At 31.8% G+C, this 20450-nt stretch overlaps 1 protein-coding gene across 2 annotated transcripts in view; it reads left to right on the forward strand.

Moving 5' to 3' along the window:
* The window catches only part of LOC136979081 (dynein regulatory complex protein 11-like), an 87016-nt gene that overhangs the window by 34282 nt on the left and 32284 nt on the right, over positions 1 to 20450 (forward strand). For both annotated transcript variants that reach the window (XR_010881338.1, XM_067274989.1), the window contains exons 9-12: positions 4302 to 4377; positions 14341 to 14489; positions 19545 to 19642; positions 19940 to 20133. Coding sequence is in view for 1 of the 2 variants with exons in the window: in XM_067274989.1 (XP_067131090.1) it covers positions 4302 to 4377; positions 14341 to 14489; positions 19545 to 19642; positions 19940 to 20133 (517 nt within the window). In the remaining variant the exon portion in view is untranslated. The remainder of the gene's footprint in view (positions 1 to 4301; positions 4378 to 14340; positions 14490 to 19544; positions 19643 to 19939; positions 20134 to 20450) is intronic.

The following is a 20450-nucleotide window of genomic DNA, read 5'->3' on the forward strand; positions in this document are numbered from 1 at the left end:
GTGCAGCCATTGCTCCATAGGTGCAAGTTTGTAATTTAAAATTATTTAAGCATTATTGCATAAAAGCTTTGGAATGTATTTACCAATTGCCATGTCTTTTTTTTCCATTTTGACATTTATACTTTTTATAATAATTATTTTAGTGGGTCTTCAGTTAATTCATTGGTTTTCTTATTTAGCAAGACACCCATTCAAATTTATTTGTCAGTTGCCAATATTGACTCTGCCATTTCCACAATAATTCATTTCTATAATTTTGAATAATTCATATTTAATATCTGGAAATAATTATATTTATTATTTGTTAGATATTTATAAGAAAAATTGTTTTCTACATGAAGAAAGAATATTTGAATCTTAAATGTTTTACAAATAAATTAATAGTTTTTTAATTCTTTTTTCATTGAAATACAGTTCTTTTCACATAAATTATTAAAATTCTTTCTAATATTAAAAACAAATTCTTTTTATCATAACTGTAGTTGCAATTCAATCTCAGGAAAATTAACACGATATCATTAAAACTTAATTTGTGTTTACAAGGATAAGGTAAGAAAAGACAAATGTTCAGATTTATCCATTTAAGTATTAAAATCTGCATTTATCAGAATAATGATGTGTTTAATTAATATATTTTTTAATTGAATAAAGAATTACACATGCACACACGGTAGACTCTCACTAAACTAGCCTTCAATAATCCAGCCTCTCAATTATCTGGCATAGACTCCAGGGTGATTGACTTTGCACTCCCGTTTTCATGAAAATATTAGTCAAATATATTGTAGTGCTTGGTCACAAAATGTATTTTTTTTTGTATTAGTGTCAATTATTTAATTGATTGTGTGTTGTAGTTGGAGAAATGGAAATAAATTCCATTCTGTTTATGTTGTCGCGTACCAACCCTTGACGGGTGAAGCTTGTAAGTAGTCATTGGTGAATTGGCGAGTCACGTGGTACAGAGGTTCCCGGATGGTGGGAGCTTATAAAATGTGCGAAAACAATGGAGTGAAGTGAATTAATAAGGAAGTTAGAGTATCTGAGATATCATCCCAAACAATTATTTTGTCTCCATGTGCAATAGCTGTCAGTTGGACATCATTGTTTAAAGTACAGAGTTACTGTAAGTAGATTGTTCTCATTGTAACCTCCCTGTTAATGTAAGCCTTGTGTGAACCTTGTTACGTGTTAAGGAAAAAGGGAGAAGGAGAGTAAAGGTACGTGTGATATTTGTACTCTGAACACGTGAGTGTAAAGGAGCCTTTCAGAGGAGTTCATATGAGCCCTCAAGTTGCTGAGCACATGTTAGTTATAAATAAATGTATATTTGTAAGCCGACTGTCTGTTAATTAATTGTAGACTAGTAGACCTCGGTCTAGCTACAGGTCTTCTTAACTTTAATATTGTGTTGGATGTCCTCTGGCTCAAATAACTAGTTATATTCAACAAGTTAATGAATGCTTCAACAAATTTGGCACATTCATCTGAGGTGATTTCACTCCACACTCTTCATACTAAAGCAATTAATCCATGTGCATTCCTTGGTTTTTTCCTTCTCTAATCATGTTTTCATCATTTTCACATGTTCTTTAATGGAGATAAATTGGGTGAATTTGGAGGCTATTGTAGAAGAGAAATTTTCCTATCCTTCAACCAGTTTAGCACACACTTAGCCTTATGTGCAGATACATTATTCTGCTGGTAAGTAAATTTATCATCAGGCTGTAACTTTTAGTGCTTTGCGACTATTTTTTTGTTTCGGTTTTTCTCTTGACCCCTTTTATTTTTGTTCGTGGCATCACCTTTCTCCAGTTCACCTTATTATTTACATTTTTATTTATATTTTTTATTATTTACATTTTTTTAAACAGTCTTTAAATTGTTATTTAAAAATCATTTTGAATTTTTTAGATAAAGAAAAAAATGGAACTAAAAGTTAAAGAGAAAAAAGTAGTGAAAGAAAGAAAAATATATAAGAAAAAATTAGTAAGATGTTTCAGTAATAACATAACATAAACAGAGTTTTTATAAGGTCTCAATGTGTTTTGCAATTATCACTAAAAGTTTTATTGAAAATGACAAACATAATAGAGAGGTTGAGGCTCAAGTACAAATGTTAAACTTGTACAGCAAGCAGAAGTACCACATTTGATGTTTTAAGTCCAAGTAAAAGACCTTACAGCGCTTGTTCACAACATCACGTGGCTCAGTGAGCGTCACATATTGACTCACAGGAAATTTGTTGAAAAAATGGCAGATACATTTAACATTGAGGGTTACCAGCAAAGGTAAATAAACGAATTAAACTGTCTAAAAGTATTTATGGATGTTTAATAACACTAAATAATTATTTTTAATTAGCGTGGGGTCTCCTACCATATGATTGGGCGATAGGACTATCTCATACTTTTGTCGAGGGAAGCAGTGGCTTATGTAAATTCGAAAGCAGCTCGGAAAATTAATTTTTAGAAAATTTACAAATGTATTACACTGTTGATGGTAGAAGATGCTGTGGAAGAACAAACCTAGCTTAAGAGCTGTTATGAAGGCAAATATATGTAAATTTTATAGGCACTTCACATCACTTGCTAAAAATTGAATAATTAAATAATTTCTGGATTAAAATCGTCTGTTTCTTTACAGTATTATTTGTAAATGCTTAAATAATCATTATTTTAATAAAATAGATCATAATTTTAACCCCAAACACAAAAAATGAAGAAGTTTAAACCGATCTTCTCACCATTCTAGATGTAGCGAATGCCATTGACCGTATAGAATTGCCAGATGGCGGCACTCATCCATCCGCCGTTCACGTTTTGGGCTGAATACGTGTGCCTCAACCTCTCTAATATGACATATGTAAATTAATACAAAGGTAGCCTTGTCACTAAATAAAATATTATTCATCAAATTTTCAGTCTGCAGTCTTAAATAGATCATAACACATTGCTTGACAAGCTGCATAAACAAGTTTATGAAATACCTGAATATGATATGCTTATTTCTTTAATGTAAAATGCAAGATTTTCCATAGTACTTTGTAGAATACCAAGTTCTCTACCAAGTTGAGTTAAGAGACAATGCCTGCATAGTGGCTGCCTGAACATTCCTCAGTCTCTATTTGCCAAAATTTATTCACAAGAACTTGAATGTTTGCCTTGTGGGGACCCAATTTCTGGAATTTATGCCTAAACTCTTCTCTAACTTCTTTGTAAGATAATTTACTAAAATATGCACTTATTGTGACATAACTAAGGGTACATTCTGGTGGCCATTGGTCACTTTGGGTTGCCTGGTTAGACTCAGGAAGTCAAAGTGTAAAGTATTCCACTGTAGAGCATGGATGATATATATCTGTTTATAAGAAGTATTAAAATAGATTTTATATAATGATAACTTTATAGCTGTGTGGATAAGCCTTGGTATAAACCTTTATTGAACCAAGGGAGAAAGTGTACTTCTCAAACCTTTTCAAGAAAATTGAAGTTAAAAAAGTCTTGAGTGATTTATGAGTAAGTTTTTGGAATTATTCACCAAAGGCCACATGGCTTGGTGACACCATGCCTGATTTAAATTTGTGAGATCGTTGGTTTGTGCCTCAATGAGTGAATTTTTTCAAATTAGTGAGAGTTTTACATAAAATAATTGTAAGTCACATGAGTTTATATATTTTGTCCATTTATTTTCTATTAAAAATATGCATTTTCTCTTCCTTGAAAATTCACTTTCCGTTAACAAATAAATTTAAAGTTTTTCACATTTGGGAATGTAAGAATATTATGAATAATTTGACTTTTTAAGCAGTTTAATAAATTCAAAAAATATTAGTTATAACTAACTCCCATATCAGATTGAATACTATATGTGACAGTAAATAATCATTTTTCAATGTCACTTCACTAGTTTCTTATTGTTTATATCATAAATATTTCCTTTTCATAGCTAATAAAATAAGCAAACAGTAAAAATAAATTCCCTAATTTTATGTTTTATTAGTCTGGAATGAATTAATGGTAAGCTAATTATGAATAATATGGGAAAAGATAATAGAAGATTTGCAAAGACTAAAATATGATGCAGGTTTAATATATGTTATTGTGAGTAAAGAATTAGATATAAAAAAGTCAGTAGTGTTAAAAGAAAAATCTCACAAATGTCAAAGTTTAAGTTGCATTGAAATTTAATTTAATTTTTTATTAGTTTTGTAATTAAATAAATTTTTCAATCTTTACAAATTTGAATTTCATAATTGTTATAAAGTGAACTAATTAATTAACTTTCATTGTTTATAATTATAGGAAACTCCAGAAAATGTTGTTACATCCCATTCCAGTTGTGTTCCACTTATTATTGAAGGATGTCTTGAATACAAAAGTAATTACCCAATAAAAATAATATGTAGTAATATTTATCTCATTTAGAATATTAAAATTTCATAATTTTTAGTGTTATTTCAGTTAAAAAAGTACAAATGACTTAGCAAGCACTGTAATTTTTTGCAACTAATTTACAGGTTATCTATATTGTAAGGTCAATTTGAAAGTAGGTGCGGGTTATCTGTTAATTTTAAAAGATAATTATGACTTCACCAACAGCTTCTTCTTTGTTTAATCTTACGAAGAGCATCTTTCAAAACATGAAATATCTTTCAAATGATGCAAATACTTATCTGCTATTACAGTTTTTCTAGAAAATGATAAAGACACATATACATGTACAGTAAGACCCCACTTAATGTGGGAGATGCATTCCTAGATGACAAAGTGCTAAGTGAAACAGCATTAAACGAGGTCATTTTAACACAAAGTAAACAGGGAAAGGGGAACACACGACCAAAAATTAGCAAATTTTACTATAATTTTAAGTTATTTTTATATTAATTTGCATAATAATATATGTTAAATAACACACAAACATGTGCACACAGAAATGTAAAGTTCATTTTTTTGTGATGAAGGTCCTGGTTTTTCTGAAATTCTTGTTTTTTGCAATAAAGTCATGTAGTTTCATTTGTTGCTTTTTTCCCCTTTCCTTAAGCAAATGTCTTAAGAAATTATCCAAATAAAGAGATAACATCCAAAATGCCTGGTCTTGTTTTTGCACTCCTTTTAAAATCTGGATCATTTGCTACAATTTGATCAACAATTTCGGTTATCATTACCAAACTTTTACTGAGGAAATCTGTAGCAAGTTCTTTGGGTTCTTTGTTTTCAGAATCTCTATTTTCCAGTTCTACATGAATTCCTTGTTCTGCCAGTTCTTGAAGGTCATCATTGGTAAGGCTGTCACCAGAAACCTGCAGTAACTCCTCAATATCCTGCTTGTCTACATCTCCTGTACCGATTAAGTTGACAATTTGGTCAACCTAATGATACAGCAATAGGCTCTTCTCCTTGAGAATTCTTGGATACCTTCGGCCATAACTTCTTCTACACTCTGTTAATGCCTTTATCAGTTAATTCTTGCCAAGCAAAGTCGATATTTCCTATGGCATCCGTGATATTATATTTTTTCCAAAATTGCACAAAACAAACAGATTTAAGGAAAGTACAGTGCTATGACAAATTGCCACCTTTTGCTGATTGGTTTGTGTTTGGGAATAATCATATTATATACGAATCAATGAAATGCCACGTTATATTGAATCAGCATTAATCAAGGCAGTGTTAAGCGGGGTCTTACTGTACTTAACCTTTAGTTTGTGCCCAGTTTTTATACATCAATCCATATTTTAATTAATATTAATAACCACTCATACTTAAACTTGTGTCTTGAAAGCTGATAAATTTCTGGTAATTCTTTGTTTCTATGTAATGACTCTCAGAGAACTATTTAGAAGCTGACTCAATTTTAGTGCATGCCAATTCTTTACAGTGAATAAAACTGAAATAATTGACTCATGAACTCTTATCATTGGCTATTGTCTATTTATAACTTTCTTAGTAAAATCAACAATAATGACATTAATGGCAATTAATTTATTTACTGCTTATTTACTTTATATCTGATATGGCAATAATTGCTGCCAAGAGCCACACTGGCCATTGCCCCCCTGAAACTCATCTCAATCTCAGATAACTATTCAAACATCAGAAATACTACAGATATTATCAACATTAAAGTCTTTGTTTAATTTTGTTTTAGTTTGTTTTAGCATTTATTATTTACTAATTAATGTATTTGGCAATGCTTGGATTATCTTAAGAAAACATCAAACAGGTTTGAAAACTGCATGAGCTTTGTTAAACATTGGTTCACATTGTAGTTGGTGACCATATACATTGAATAGATGCTTCCGTCAGTGTTGCAAATTTCATTATTTTTCTTTTGATCCTTTCTTAATAAAATAAATTTTGTTGTCTTTATGTATCTTTGCATAGATTTGTTCTATTGTATTTTACAGATATTGGTTGGCTAATTACTGCAAACAGTCAGATGAGTCCATAGATCAGTTTTATCAAGCTTTAAAGTCCCTTAGTAAAGACTGTAGATCCAAGTCTCTACTGAAACTTTATAGATGGCTTGTTGACATCAGACATACAACAGAGACTTCTAAAAAAATCTTCTTTAAAATTACAGGAGGCCCAAGCCCACTCTTTAAAATTACTTTCATCCAATCTGGAATATATAGTTCTGTTCCTGGTAATGTAAATGCCATAGGCCCACATCTTACAGTGAAAAATGACAATTTCTAGTGCATCTCATCTCACTAGCTCAGACACTCCTTAGCCTTTGTTGACTTTAGTGTTATGTTTATTGCCTTGTCGTTACAATCCAAGTCAGCGCTCAGGTACCGTTCCCATGATGCATCAGCAACGATCGCCACCTGGCGGACTCACTAATAATTTACATTTTAATATTTCTAATACAACACATTACATCTCCCCCTTTTATACAAAGTCTTTGAAACGCGATGGCCTACGGACCACCCGACCTGCTCGAGTTGTCAAGTCCTTAGCCTCATTGCCGTTCACCTCCCGATCTTCCAACTCCTCATTTTCTGAGTTCATTTCCTCTCTACCACTGGAGCTTTCCATGTTTTCCTCTTGTTCACTAGCCTGTTTCTCCTCAATTGGTTGATCTAACACTTCATTTGAGTGATTCTGTATGTTTCTAAATCTATTAATGTCAAACTTCCTTAAAAATCTTCGATTACGAATGAAGTGTTTGCCATCTTTGTCTAGGCGCACAATATAAGACCTTGGTCGATATCTGTCTATTTTTATTATTTCACCAGGCTCCCAGTTTCTTTTATCAATTTGCACCATCACTCTGTCATGTGGACTTAATGCTATTAGATCTCTAGCATTCCTATCAAAATAGTGTTTTTGTACTTGTTGTCTTTGCGTATGGTGTTTTCTAAATTTGTCTACAAGTATTCTGGGTTTCAAGAGATTATTCCTCATGGGCACTTGCCCTCGCAACCTACGACCATACAGAAGTTGTGCTGGGGATGGAATACCTCGACCTAAAGGTGTATTTCTGTATTCCAACAAGGTCAGATAGATGTCCTTTGAGTCATACACTGCTTTTTTAAGTAATTTTTTGATAGTTTGTACATGCCGTTCAATGAAACCATTGGACTGAGGGTTTCGTGGAGAGCTCGTCTTGTGTGTAATTTCCCAGTCTTCTAGAAATTGTTGGAAGTGTTTGTTCACAAACTGGGTATCATTACCCGAGTATACAACTTCTGGCTTGCCATGTCTGGAAAATATTGATTTCATGGTTTCAACTATTTTGGAATGAGTGGTGTTTTGGTTCATACAATAAACTTCTGGGAATCGTGAAAATGTGTCTACTACTAATAGATAATCTTTACCAAATAAATGGCAGATATCAGTGGTGACAATTTCCCATGGTCTTGTGGCAAGTTCTCTGTTAATAAGTGTTTCTTTTGGATTTGAATTTTGATACTTTAGGCATGCTGGACAGTTCCTTACAACATCAATTATTTCTTTTTCCATGAAAGGCCAAAAAACATGTTCTTTTGCTCTCCATAATGTTTTATTGATTCCCATGTGATTATAGTGTAGTCTATCAATTGTCTCTGCTCTCATGCTCTTGGGAATAACTAATTGTTCACCTTTACATACTATGCCTCTCACTTCACTCAGGTCTTCACGAAACTTCCAATATGGTTTGACTAGTGGATCTATCATGTTTTTCTGTTCTGGCCAACCTCCCTTTATTATGTTAATCAGTGACTGTAACTCTCTATCTCTTTTTGTTTCATGACGAAGCTTTTCAAATTTCTTTGGAGTAATGCTACAGTAATTGATAAGGTTAACTTGAGCTTCAACATCAGATTCCATCACATCAAAATTCCTGTCCATATAGCTAGCTCGAGAAAGAGCATCAGCCAACACAAGTTGTGATCCTGGTCTGTATTTTACTCTAAAATTATAATTTTGTAAGGTTATCCTTAATCTCTGAAGGCGTAGTGGGCATTTATTTAGTGGCTTTTGAAAAATTGCCTCTAGTGGTTTATGGTCACTCTCAACTGTAATTTCACGACCATACACATACTGGTGAAAACGCTGACAGCCAAACACTATTGCCAGTGCCTCTTTTTCAATTTGTGCATAATTTTTCTGGGTCTCCGTGAGAGTCTTTGATGCATAAGCCACCGGAGCACCTTCCTGAAGTAGTACAGCTCCCATTCCATCTTTTGAACTATCCACTGACAGTACTAGTGGTTTATCTTTATCATAAAATTGTAAGACTGGGGTGCTGCTCAAAAGATTCTTTAGCTTCAGAAATTCCTTATCATGTTGATCAGTCCACTGCCACAAACAATCCTGTTTCAGTAGAGTCCTTAATTTTGCAGTATGACTAGCTAAATTTGGTATAAATTTTGCCACATAATTTATCATGCCCATGAATCGATTAAGTTCTTTTAAACCAGTTGGCTTTGGGATGCGTTTGATTGCTTCAACTTTATCTGGATCAATTCTAATACCGTCTTCTGACAAGATATGTCCCACATATTTGACTTCCTTTAGTTTAAATTTGCACTTATCCTTATTGAACCTAACCCCTTTCTCTTCTGCTGTCTTCAGAACCAATTCTAAGATTCTGTCATGTTCTTCTGTGTCCTTTGCATGAATGATAAGATCATCAATGTAAATCTTGACTCCTTCAATATGAGCAAAAATTTCTGTAAATGTTTTGTGAAAGATCTCAGGAGCATTTGTCAATCCAAAGGGTAGTCGCAGAAACCTATATCTCCCAAAAGGTGTACTAAAGGTTGTTAATTTTGATGAGCTATCTGCCAGTTCAATCTGCCAAAATCCCTTGTTTGCATCGAGGATAGAGAAAAATTTGGAACCTGCCATATCCCTTGTGATTTCTTCAAAGGTCGGTATTTCAAAGTGTTCTCTCATTATCGAGTGATTCAAATTCTGTGGATCTAAACATATTCTCAGGGATCCATCAGGTTTGCGAACTAGGACGATTGGGTTTACAAACTCTGTCGGTTCATCTATGCTGCATATAATTCCATCATTTATCATTCTCATTAATTCTTTCTTTAGTGGATTCATTAAGTTAAATGGTACTCGGCGTGTAGGAACTACCACAGCCTTGTAGTCATCCTTTAATTTAAATTCACAGGGTTTTATTTTGATCCTGCCTATGCCTTCAAATACATTACTGTATTTAGTAAAATAATCACTTTCCGTTTTTATTTCTAAAATATTTCGATTTCTCTGCAGTAAATTTAGTTTTTTAATACTCTCGAGTCCTAAAATAGGTGCTGCTTGGTCAGCTGTCTTGACTATTATAAAATTCAAAAGTTCCTTAACCTTATCCTTAGTTCGTACTGTTAAATCACACGCTCCTAACACCATTAATCTATTTCCGCCGTAATTTGAAATCATAATATTCGTTTTCTTTAGCAATCTTCTTAGATTAAGAGTCTCAAAAATATATGCGGGGATTACATTGACGTGTGCACCAGTATCTATCTTAAAACTAACACTTTTATCACAGTCTAAAATTCTTAAAGTCTCTGACCAGTCTAGATCAAGGTTCTTACCTCTGCTTTCCAGTGACGCCAATACGTAGTCGTTTGTACTCTCTGGCGCCATTTCCAGTACATTTATCATGTTATTTCGACACACTTTCGCAAAATGATTGTATTCCTTGCATTTATTACATTGTTTGCCCATTGCTGGACAGTTCGGTTTATTATGTCTATAACCACATCTCCCACAATTCCGTTGTCTTCCTTGGAACTTATTTTCCGGTCTTCGATATCCACGCCAATTGTTCTCTGTCCGATGGTTCTTTGTTTCTGCACTAGACCTATTTTCCTGATCACGTGATTCACTGAGACGTTCTCTTGATTTTCGTTTTACCACGTTGACTTCTATATTCTTCGGGTGATTCGACAAGAGTTTAATGTGGCTCTCTGTCTGTTCAGCAGCTCTGCATATGTCGATTGCCTTTGTTAATGATAGCTCCGTTTCTCGTAGTAGACGTTCCTTTACCTTCTGATCACGAATACCACTCACAATTCTATCTCTTAATAGTCGATCCCGTAAATTTCCAAACTCACAATTTATCGATAGCTTACGTAGGTCTGCTACAAAATCGTCAAAGGCTTCGCTCGGTCCTTGCACACGAGTATTGAACTTGTGACTCTCAACACTTTGGTTGCTTTTCGGAATAAAATACGACTCGAGTTTTTCTAAAATTACATTCGGTTGTTTCACTTCTTCTTCATTAAGTTCTAATGTTTCAAAAATTTCTAGAGCTTCTTCCCCCAAACAATGGAGCAAGATGGCGGCTTGAGTTTCATTGTTCTTTGTCGTGAGTTCGGTCGCCGTCGAATAAAGTAGATAACTTTTCTTGAATTTCTTCCAATTCGCTCCCAAGTCACCTTCAACCAACATCGGTTTGGGAGGAGGAAGATTTTGAAACGTGGACATGTCGAATCCAGTACCGGAGAATCTTCTTTTTTTCTAAACGTTTGTCGACTGCGCCATGTTATGTTTATTGCCTTGTCGTTACAATCAAAGTCAGCGCTCAGGTACCGTTCCCATGATGCATCAGCAACGATCGCCACCTGGCGGACTCACTAATAATTTACATTTTAATATTTCTAATACAACACATTACATTTAGCTGCTGTCAACAAGAAGTGTTTCTACTATAATTAGTTGTACCACCTACACCCCAAGTGACCAGCCAGAAATGAAACCTGTAATAACTGTCTAAAAAGGGAACATTTCTCAAAAGTTTGTAAGCAAATGAAAGATAGCAAAATTACTTCAGCTGCTACTCTGGCTGCTGTGTTTTCTAGCTCTTTGTCCAAAGTTATCATAGATATTGTGGCTGTATACCATAATTTATAGAATTTAGTATTAATTTTTCTTTCACTTTATTTATTTATTTATTTTTTTCCTGTTCTGTTATCTTAGTGATGTATTTCTTCTTTGCTGATGGGAGTCCACTCTAATTCTGGTGTAGAGCCCTCTTTTGACTGATTAAAAACCATTCTGACTGGTTTTGTGATTTGCTTATAAAGGAATGAAGGAACCTCGAAGGGATTATTTTTAGATGGGAGTGGAAGAGAGACGTTTGGCCCAGTGTAGCAGAAAGATGGCGATTGTATGGTGAGAGATCTTTGCGGTCTGAGAAGCTGAGATTGAACACTTGGTAGTACATTATGGATTTTTGAAGGTTCTTTCAAGAGATGATATCCCCATTCACTTTCTGTCAAAAAAGTAAACACAAAAAGCTTGAGTTATGAGAAGGAGTTTTAAAGTTTGATAAACACTATCTGATCACCATCAGGATATGGCATCAGATTGAACATCAATGTCGACCTCTCCTGCAGCCCAAAAGGTCTAAGATTGTCACTTAGAGACAAGGATGGACCAATCAGAAAGTTATGAGGGATATTGTTGATCAATCAGAATGCAGGATTGGAAAGAAAATCCTTTAAAAACTCGTGTCTCAAGGACATGAGGTTCTTTCTTCAAGATCCAAGTTTCATTTCTGAAGATTTAACCTGTAAAAGTTCTCATTCTGGATCCATCCTTTCTTGTCTATCTTGCTAGCCTATCAGGATACACTCCAACTGCATAAACAAAATTTAAGTTCCCTGTGTTGTGTTTCTTGAGCAGCCAACTGTGGATGAACACCTCAGCTGACCCCAGTCCTACCTGATCCAAAATTCACCAGACAAAGCACCCTGGGGCCATCAACTCATAAGCCATCCATCACCAAGGGACTTAACATTGACATAGACAGCTACATTCTGACTCTCTCTAGACTCTTGTCTTAGCCCAATAATAAGAAGGAATCCTTTATAGGCAACTAATAGACAAAATTTTTGTAAGCATGTTTTTATTCAATTAAATGGGTTCTCTTGTAAATGGTAATCTTGACTCAGTGTCCAAATCACATTCACATATGATCTTCCAACCCACTTGTCATCCTGACATAAATTTAGGCTATTTTTGGATTAAATTAGTGACCTCACATTATTTTGACAGTATATGTGCAATGGAAATGGAAGAGAAATCTTTATACAACTTTAAATTTATTTTTGTGCTTATAAAAATGTGTTTGATTTTGTTTTTAAGAGATAGAGAAAGAAGTTTTGAAATTTTTATTATAGAAAGTTTAATTCATCTTATGTTAATTATTTAAAATGTTAATTAATTAAATTTCTAAAAAATAATATTAATTACAAATGTAACTATTTATACATATGTAAGGATTTTTAATTATTGATATACTGTTATATTCATATATTTTTGAAATATAATTTTTAAACTCAAATTTCTTTTTATTTTGTAGATAAAAGTATGACCAAAAATATAAAGTTGCAATAGTTTAAATTAAAAGCCATCAAATATTTTTAATTTATATAAATTGTTAAGTGACTTTTTTTCAAAGTAACATTATATATACATGTATATGTGATGTTACTTTATGAAGAAAAGTCAAACGCAGGTTACTTAAATGTGTGCTTGATTTTTCTGAGGTGATAATTTTTTGATAATTTTGTTTTTAATTGATTATAGAAGATTTTAATTGATATCAGATTAGTTCAGTTTCTTCTAATTGATGTGTAGATGTAAAATAATATAAAGTTAACCAAAGCATTTGAAATATTTCTAAAGTCTATAATATTTAAAATTAAATGATTTCAATAGAACTATAAATAAGGTGACCAACTTTTTTATAATGAAAAGGAGGACACATAAATTGAAGGAAAAAATATTGTAAATAAAAGAAACATTTTATTCATTGCAATAATAATACACTATAATAATCTCTACTGCATGTGCAGTGGCATAGCTAGCATGGGTGACACCTGGGGCGGATATAGTGGTGTCACCCCAAGTCATATCGTGGGTGTCACCCTTCTTAACTGTCTTATAAAACAGTATTGGATTATTAAATTGTAATATGCCCGCACTCGAGCAAACTTGAACACTTTATCGAATAAGCGATATCATCACATAGGTTTATATTGACTAGCATGAATCCGTTGACCTGTTTTTTTTTTTTTTTTTAGTCATGGGTTGTTGAGTCAGTTGAACTTTCCATGACTTAACGTTAAAGCGCATTGTCAAGGTTTATTTCGCGACTTACTTTTTCACAGTCGGGTGTCACCCCTATACACACCTTCAAATATCAAAAAGGAGGACACTTTGTGAGGGAGGACAGAACTTACAAAAGGAGGACACTTTTCGAGGGAGGACATTTAGGAGGACACTTTTCAAGGGAGGACAGAACTTACAAAAGGAGGACGGTTGGGCACCTTACTATAAATGAAATAATTTCAAATTTTCAATTAAAAAGTCCCTTGTATCATTTCGTGTCTACAATCAATTGAATGTGATGTCAATTGATATTTTTACTAGGTTAATGTAGCAAATAGTTCTAGAATAAAATAGTCTGGAAAATCCAACAATCTGATTAATGTAATGTGTTTTAAAGGTAGGAAATGTTGTCATTCAAAAACAGAAAATACTAAAAACATTTGAGGAGTCACTTTTTGTGATAAAATGTTTTCTGAGATAATTTACATTGTAAAATATTTGTTAGTATTTTCAGTTTTTGATTTATCTATGACATAATTTCTTACAAAAGATAATAATGTCATCTTACCTATTAATAAATTAATTTTTAACTTATTGATAATTCAGAACAGCTAGAGAAAAACACAGCTTGGAATAAGCTGTGAGGTGATCTTTTCTCTAGATATGTAATGCTAACTTTCCATAATAAATTTTAAAAACAGTTGTAATATTTTTTTAATCAAAATATTTTCAAGAAAAACATATAATGATATATTATGAATCTTTTTGTCATCAGCTCTATGGGAAAATCAAAATGAAATAAATAATGATCTTCAGTCATATGAAAATGAAATGATAAGGCAACAAAAGTATATAGAAGTGAAGGAAGAAGTTCGAATGGAAGTTGATGAAATAATGAGATTCGAATTAGAAAATTTAAAAGTGGTAGGATTTTTTAACTATATGGTGTAAAATTAGTTTTGAAGGTAAAGAATATTTGAAACTATTTATATTTTATTGTATAATAATGTTTTGTATTGGCAGAGGTTTATTTTCTTCTCTTAACATCAAAGTCTATCTATTCATCCTTCCTTCTGATATTTGCATTCCATTTTCAACTGTCCATGCCTGAACATGATCTGTTACTGAAGTTAAAAAACATTAGCATTCTTTTAGTTTATCCACTGTTAAAGATACATTAATTAATTCCACAATAGAATAATTTTATAACACCAGAACTAATGAAATGACAGGATTTCATTTATTATATATATATAAGTAATAATTTCTATATGAATTTGCACATGTAGATTTATGTGAAACTTATAATAAAATATTGTAACATGTTTACCTTATTTGGCATTTTGATATCACTTGTTATATTAGTAGTAGTAATTTGTATTTGTAAGAGGAATGAAACAAAGTTATATATCAACCATATACATTTCCTGCCTAAATCAGATGGCACTATAATAAAGTGCCTTCTTGTGATGAAAATTTGAAAAACATAGCTACAAACACGTACTTACATAGGTGCAATGAACATAGTTTTAAGAAATAATTTTATTTCCTGTCACTTTTGAGGATGATTTTTTAGTAGAAAATTCATGAGCAGGGAAAAAATTAAAATAAATAGGCCATTTTCATAAAGTTACTCAAAACATTCAAATATATACAGCAGTGGCGTGCCGTCATTGGAAGCGATGGAAGCGCCGATTCCACCTTTCAATGACCTTCCCTTGTATTTTATAAAATATAAATTTTCATATTTTAATGTACTTTGCATTAATTAAAATTAATATTTTATTATAACTGCATTATGTATCTTTTACAAATTTCTATACTACATGTGAAAAAACGATAAGATTGCTATTGTATATTCGAATGATTCGGTGGCGGAAGGAGTGTCGAAACCGGGTCAGTTTCCAATCAGCCAGATTATATAGGCATTGTCACATGCGGTTTACAGAGCACCAACCTCACCCGGTTTAGCTGGTAGAAGCGACACACGCATAAAGAGTCCTACTTTATATCCCGGAGCGGTTGTGGGCTGTTAGCCGCCTGCTAGATATTCGGCCACCCTTGCCCGATTATGTGAATCATGAGCAGACTAGATTAACGGCGGACAACCCCCAGCCCGCGGGCCAGCAATTCTTTGTAATTTTCGAAAACGATAAGAGAAATAAATGTAGTAATTAACTTTTTATTTATTTATTTCATATTTGCAGACTAAAAAAATTACGAGTTACAAGAAAGCGTCAATTAACTACTACGGCCTGCGGAAAAAAAACGTAAAATTTATTCTGGCCCACGTTATAAAAAAGGTTGCCCACCGTAGACTAGATTTATAACAACCCAACCGATAGGAGTTTACTGGCACGTTTTTATGATAGTTCTGTATAGTTGACAGGAGTTTAAAAAAACTCCATTAAAATATTTGATATATTTATTCTGCGTTTATTCCGCTCTCCCATCTTATATTACTTACGGATTTCAATGTTAAACTGGTGATATTACAATTTAGTATGTCCCATCTGTAAAGGGATGCAGAAAAAACATGTACAATTCTAGTAGTGTTAAAAAATTAACTGTTACTTTGGCTGCATCATTTACAACTAAATTTAATGAATGAGACATACAATGGTACAAAAAAAGCTCTAGAATTTATTTTCCTTAAATTTACGATTTATGTATCTGTTGTCATAAAAATTTCTTTCCACTTCTTTCCCAAGACTACAGATATTCGAGTACAAAGTAACCGGTTTCAACTTATTTCTATTTAAGAAGTAGTTAAATAATTAAGTGATTAGGGAATTAGAAACATAAATAAAACCCCGACGAAAGAGCCGAAATTTTACTTAAACAGAAGCTTAACCGAACCAATCTCTTGCCGAGTACAGTGGGGTCTGATCTCTTCGTAATATTAGATGTAATAAAGACAGAAACTTCTCCAGTTCAATGAGAGTGACCGAAAAGTTGTAAATTTTGGAAATTTCCGTGAACACTCGATCCTAAAACGAATTAGTTAAAAGACGAACGACGGGCAATCTGTTAAGTTTAACATATTTAGATTTTTACAGCTATGGTGAGAAACGTTTAAAATCTACAACAACCCCGTCGCGTCCTTTGATATATACTAGTGACGCGACAAAAGAGGCATTTGACATTGACCGGTATTGGCACCCTCGGGATTTGGCACGGACAGACCTACCTGGACTGTCTCCGATTCCATTCATTAGCCACTCATAGGGAGCTATTTCACTAAGTGGATTGTTATAAGATTTAAAAAGTAAAGAATATTTTGTTATTTTTATGTACGTTTCTTCACAAAGTTATATTTAATTATAAGTTTCTTTAAAAGTATATTCATACAATTGAAGAATTTTTTGTACTAGGTATGTATATTCGTCACACATTTTGTTTTACCAAGTAAGTTTTTCTGATAATTTTAATTTTAGCCCTTATATCGTGGCTAGTGATTCAAAAATTTATTTTAAAAAAGTTTTGGCTCGAGACCGTATAATGAAAAAGAAAACATTATTAAAAGAGAAAGACCAATGCCTAAATTAAATATAAATACGTCAACAAAAAATTTCGACATTTTGACGATAAAATTTATGAAGAATGACGATTCTTTCGTAAAAGTGAAGCAATTTGGAAATCAAAGAGGAATAGAATTTAACATTGGTAGACAATATAAAATAAATATTGGAAATTATAACGAGATAATTACGATTAATAGATATAACTAAATTAATAGATGTTTTATGTTTTTTCTCAAAGCAAGAATTGGCATTTAGAGGGCATAGGAAATTTATTGAATCTAATAACGGAGGTAATTATATTGAACTTTTTTATTTATTAAGTACATCAGATAATCTATTAAAAATACATTTAAAGAAGTATATGGTTTTTACTGGCTTATCGAACAAGCGAATACGAACGGGCCCTGATGCGCAATTAATTGATTGCCCCTGAAAGTCGGCTTCTTACAGAAACACAGCTTCCCTATCATCAAATGTCATGGCACGCCACTGATATACAGGTTTTGGTAAATGTATTCTAAAATGCATGTACCTAAATCTAGCTAGCTAATAAATTCCATTACGAGTAAATTGCCTAAAGGAAAGTTAATCATCTATATTACATTTCTTTTGATCATTTTTTAAAATGCCATTAAAATTTTATTTTATAAAAATGAATTTGTATTGATATATTTTTATAAAAATGTATGTTTTATATTAAAAATAAAAATCTATCTTGAGGAAACCGTGTTTTGTATTTTCGTTTCTTTTCTTTTCTTTAAAAAAAATAAAAATATTAATGCAAAAACTTTTTAAATATCTTTAATGTTTATTGCAAAAGAAAAAGTACATGCTAGATTTGCTGTCATCAACATAGGATGTAAGAAAACTGATAAAAGAATCAACATTAACATATTAACTTAATGGCAGTATATACAGGGTGTCCATAAAGTCTATGTACAATTCAAGAAATTTATAACTTTATTAGTATTTGTGATAGAGAAATTATGTAGAATGTATTGGAAATAATACAATAAAACAAAGAAGAAAGTTAAAATATATTTTTTTAAACGATTCAGGTTTGGTTGCATACACTATTGTTTTCACATCCCCATAAAAAAATCTAATGGAGTCAAGTCTGGCGAATGTGGAGGCCAGGAAAATGGTCCACCTCTTCCAATCTATCTGTTATCCAATTTTACTTAAAACTAGGTACATTAAACTTTCTAATACTTTTTACAGATTTTTTTTCTATCACAAATACCTAACAGTTATAAATGTTTTGAATTGCACATGGTCTTTATGGACACCCTGTATTTTTTTTTAGCTTAATGACCAATGGAAAATGATTAATATGTTTTGCTTATGCAGTGCAAAGACTTCTTGGTAGTTGCAAGCATGCAACACATCTTACTTTTTATTAGTAAAGAAGAAAAAATAGAACCAAGAACAAGTTTACACAAACTTGAAATAAACCAGCAACATTAAAAAGGAATACAAGCAAGCAACAAGACTTAGCCACATTTAAGGAACAAGATAGAAAAAAACCAACACATACCTCCAGCTGATCTGAATACAGTATACTGATAGAAAACTCTTTAGATATTATCTGCTCAATGAAGAGTGCATTGCCCAGTAATGCCATGGCTATGCTGTTCTCCAGATGGCATTATCAGAGATAGTGACAGATATTTATTGTTTATTGGAAATAAAATATCCATTAATCTTAGGAATGCTTTTATAATTAATTAATGAAGATAGACAAATAAAAGTAAAGACTCCATACAGCATTAATCCATGCATTTCTTCTAACTACATCTTTTTTTCATTTGGAAAAATTAAAAAACTACCCCTGTGGTATTACTGTAAAATTTATTACATCCTTCTATGCTACAAATATTTTGTTTCTTTATTCCAGAAGAAAATTCACTGATTTTGCCATGCTAGCTCAGTCATAACTCTGTTGTTTGTAACTACAAAGTTCACTATTTTACTTCAAGAGGTCTCCATCAGTAGTGCAAAACTTATAGGCAGGGAGCCTATTCTAACATCTTACTATTTATTGAAGTGTTTCTTGTTTTTCTTACTTCGATTTCATCACAATAGTTATTGTTTTCTTCAAAACTTGACTATCACTTATACTAGATTTAAAGTATATTTGGTAACCATGTTAACCTTTTCTATTAATATTAAAAACTTCATAATTGTCTATAATGCCATTAGAAATATCAGAAACAAATATAATCAAACATTATTACTGTTTCTCAATAAGACTGATCTATTGGCTCTGTATAAAAAATTTTTAATTTTATGAAATATTAAATGTATATCATTATGTAACAAAAAAAAACTATGAATTTAAGAAAGTAATAATGATAAATATTACTTTAATCTAAAATTAAAAATGAAATGTTTAATTTTTTTGAAAAATACTTGAGAAATTTTGTCAGTTTATTTTTATTTTGGTTGTTATCAGGCCCTAGCAAAGGATAAAGGAATAAAGTTAAAAAAAAGAAAGGGAAAAATAAGAGGAAAGAAGAAAAGTAAAAAGAAGAGAGATTTGACAGCAGATAGGTAACATGTATTCTTCTAATGATCTGTTTTTCTCTTGCTTTTAGATGATTTGATTTTTTAAAATTTAAATAGTTTTAAACAACAATAATTTTATATTTTTAAATAATTTTAAAAATTTATTACTGTGTTTTTATAAAAAAAACTACTATATATTTTAAGATGAATAATAATAAATTATTGCTTATTTTGATCATAGATAAGCAATAATATCCATATTTATTTTTAGCTGATGATTTATACTTAAATATTTTTTAATAAGTTGAATTATATTTATTTAATTATCTATTTTTAATTTAGATCTTTAGAATCCTTATATAAAGAATTATTAGATAATGGCATTATTATAAAGAGTGTTCCTACAAGTTTGGATGATTATTTTGGTGATTACAATTTTATTGGCTCATCATTATCAAGTCAAGGAATTGAACCAGTTTGGCATTATTGTGCTGATATAAAACATATTATTATTGCATATTGCATTCTTCCTTTAAGTAAGTGAGAAATTATATTAATTAATGTAACAAAACATACATTTTCACTTTATTGTACTATGAAATAGAAACTACTTTATGCATGCATTTCAAAATAAATTTCTAATTTTATTTTATTGTAAAAATGTAAAATTCTAACCCAGTGGTTCCCAAACTTTTTGATTCGCAGCACCCTTGCTAAATGCAGATTTTTCCAATGCACCCTATGTCAAATTCTAACAAATACATTATACAAATTCTAACATTATAAAACTTTTATAACATTTTGTGGCACCCCTGTGAGGAAGCCGCAGCACCCTAGGGTGCTGTGGCACACA

This window comes from Centruroides vittatus, unplaced genomic scaffold (genome assembly GCF_030686945.1).
Source record: "Centruroides vittatus isolate TY-2023 unplaced genomic scaffold, ASM3068694v2 contig_577, whole genome shotgun sequence".
NCBI lineage: Eukaryota > Metazoa > Arthropoda > Arachnida > Scorpiones > Buthidae > Centruroides > Centruroides vittatus.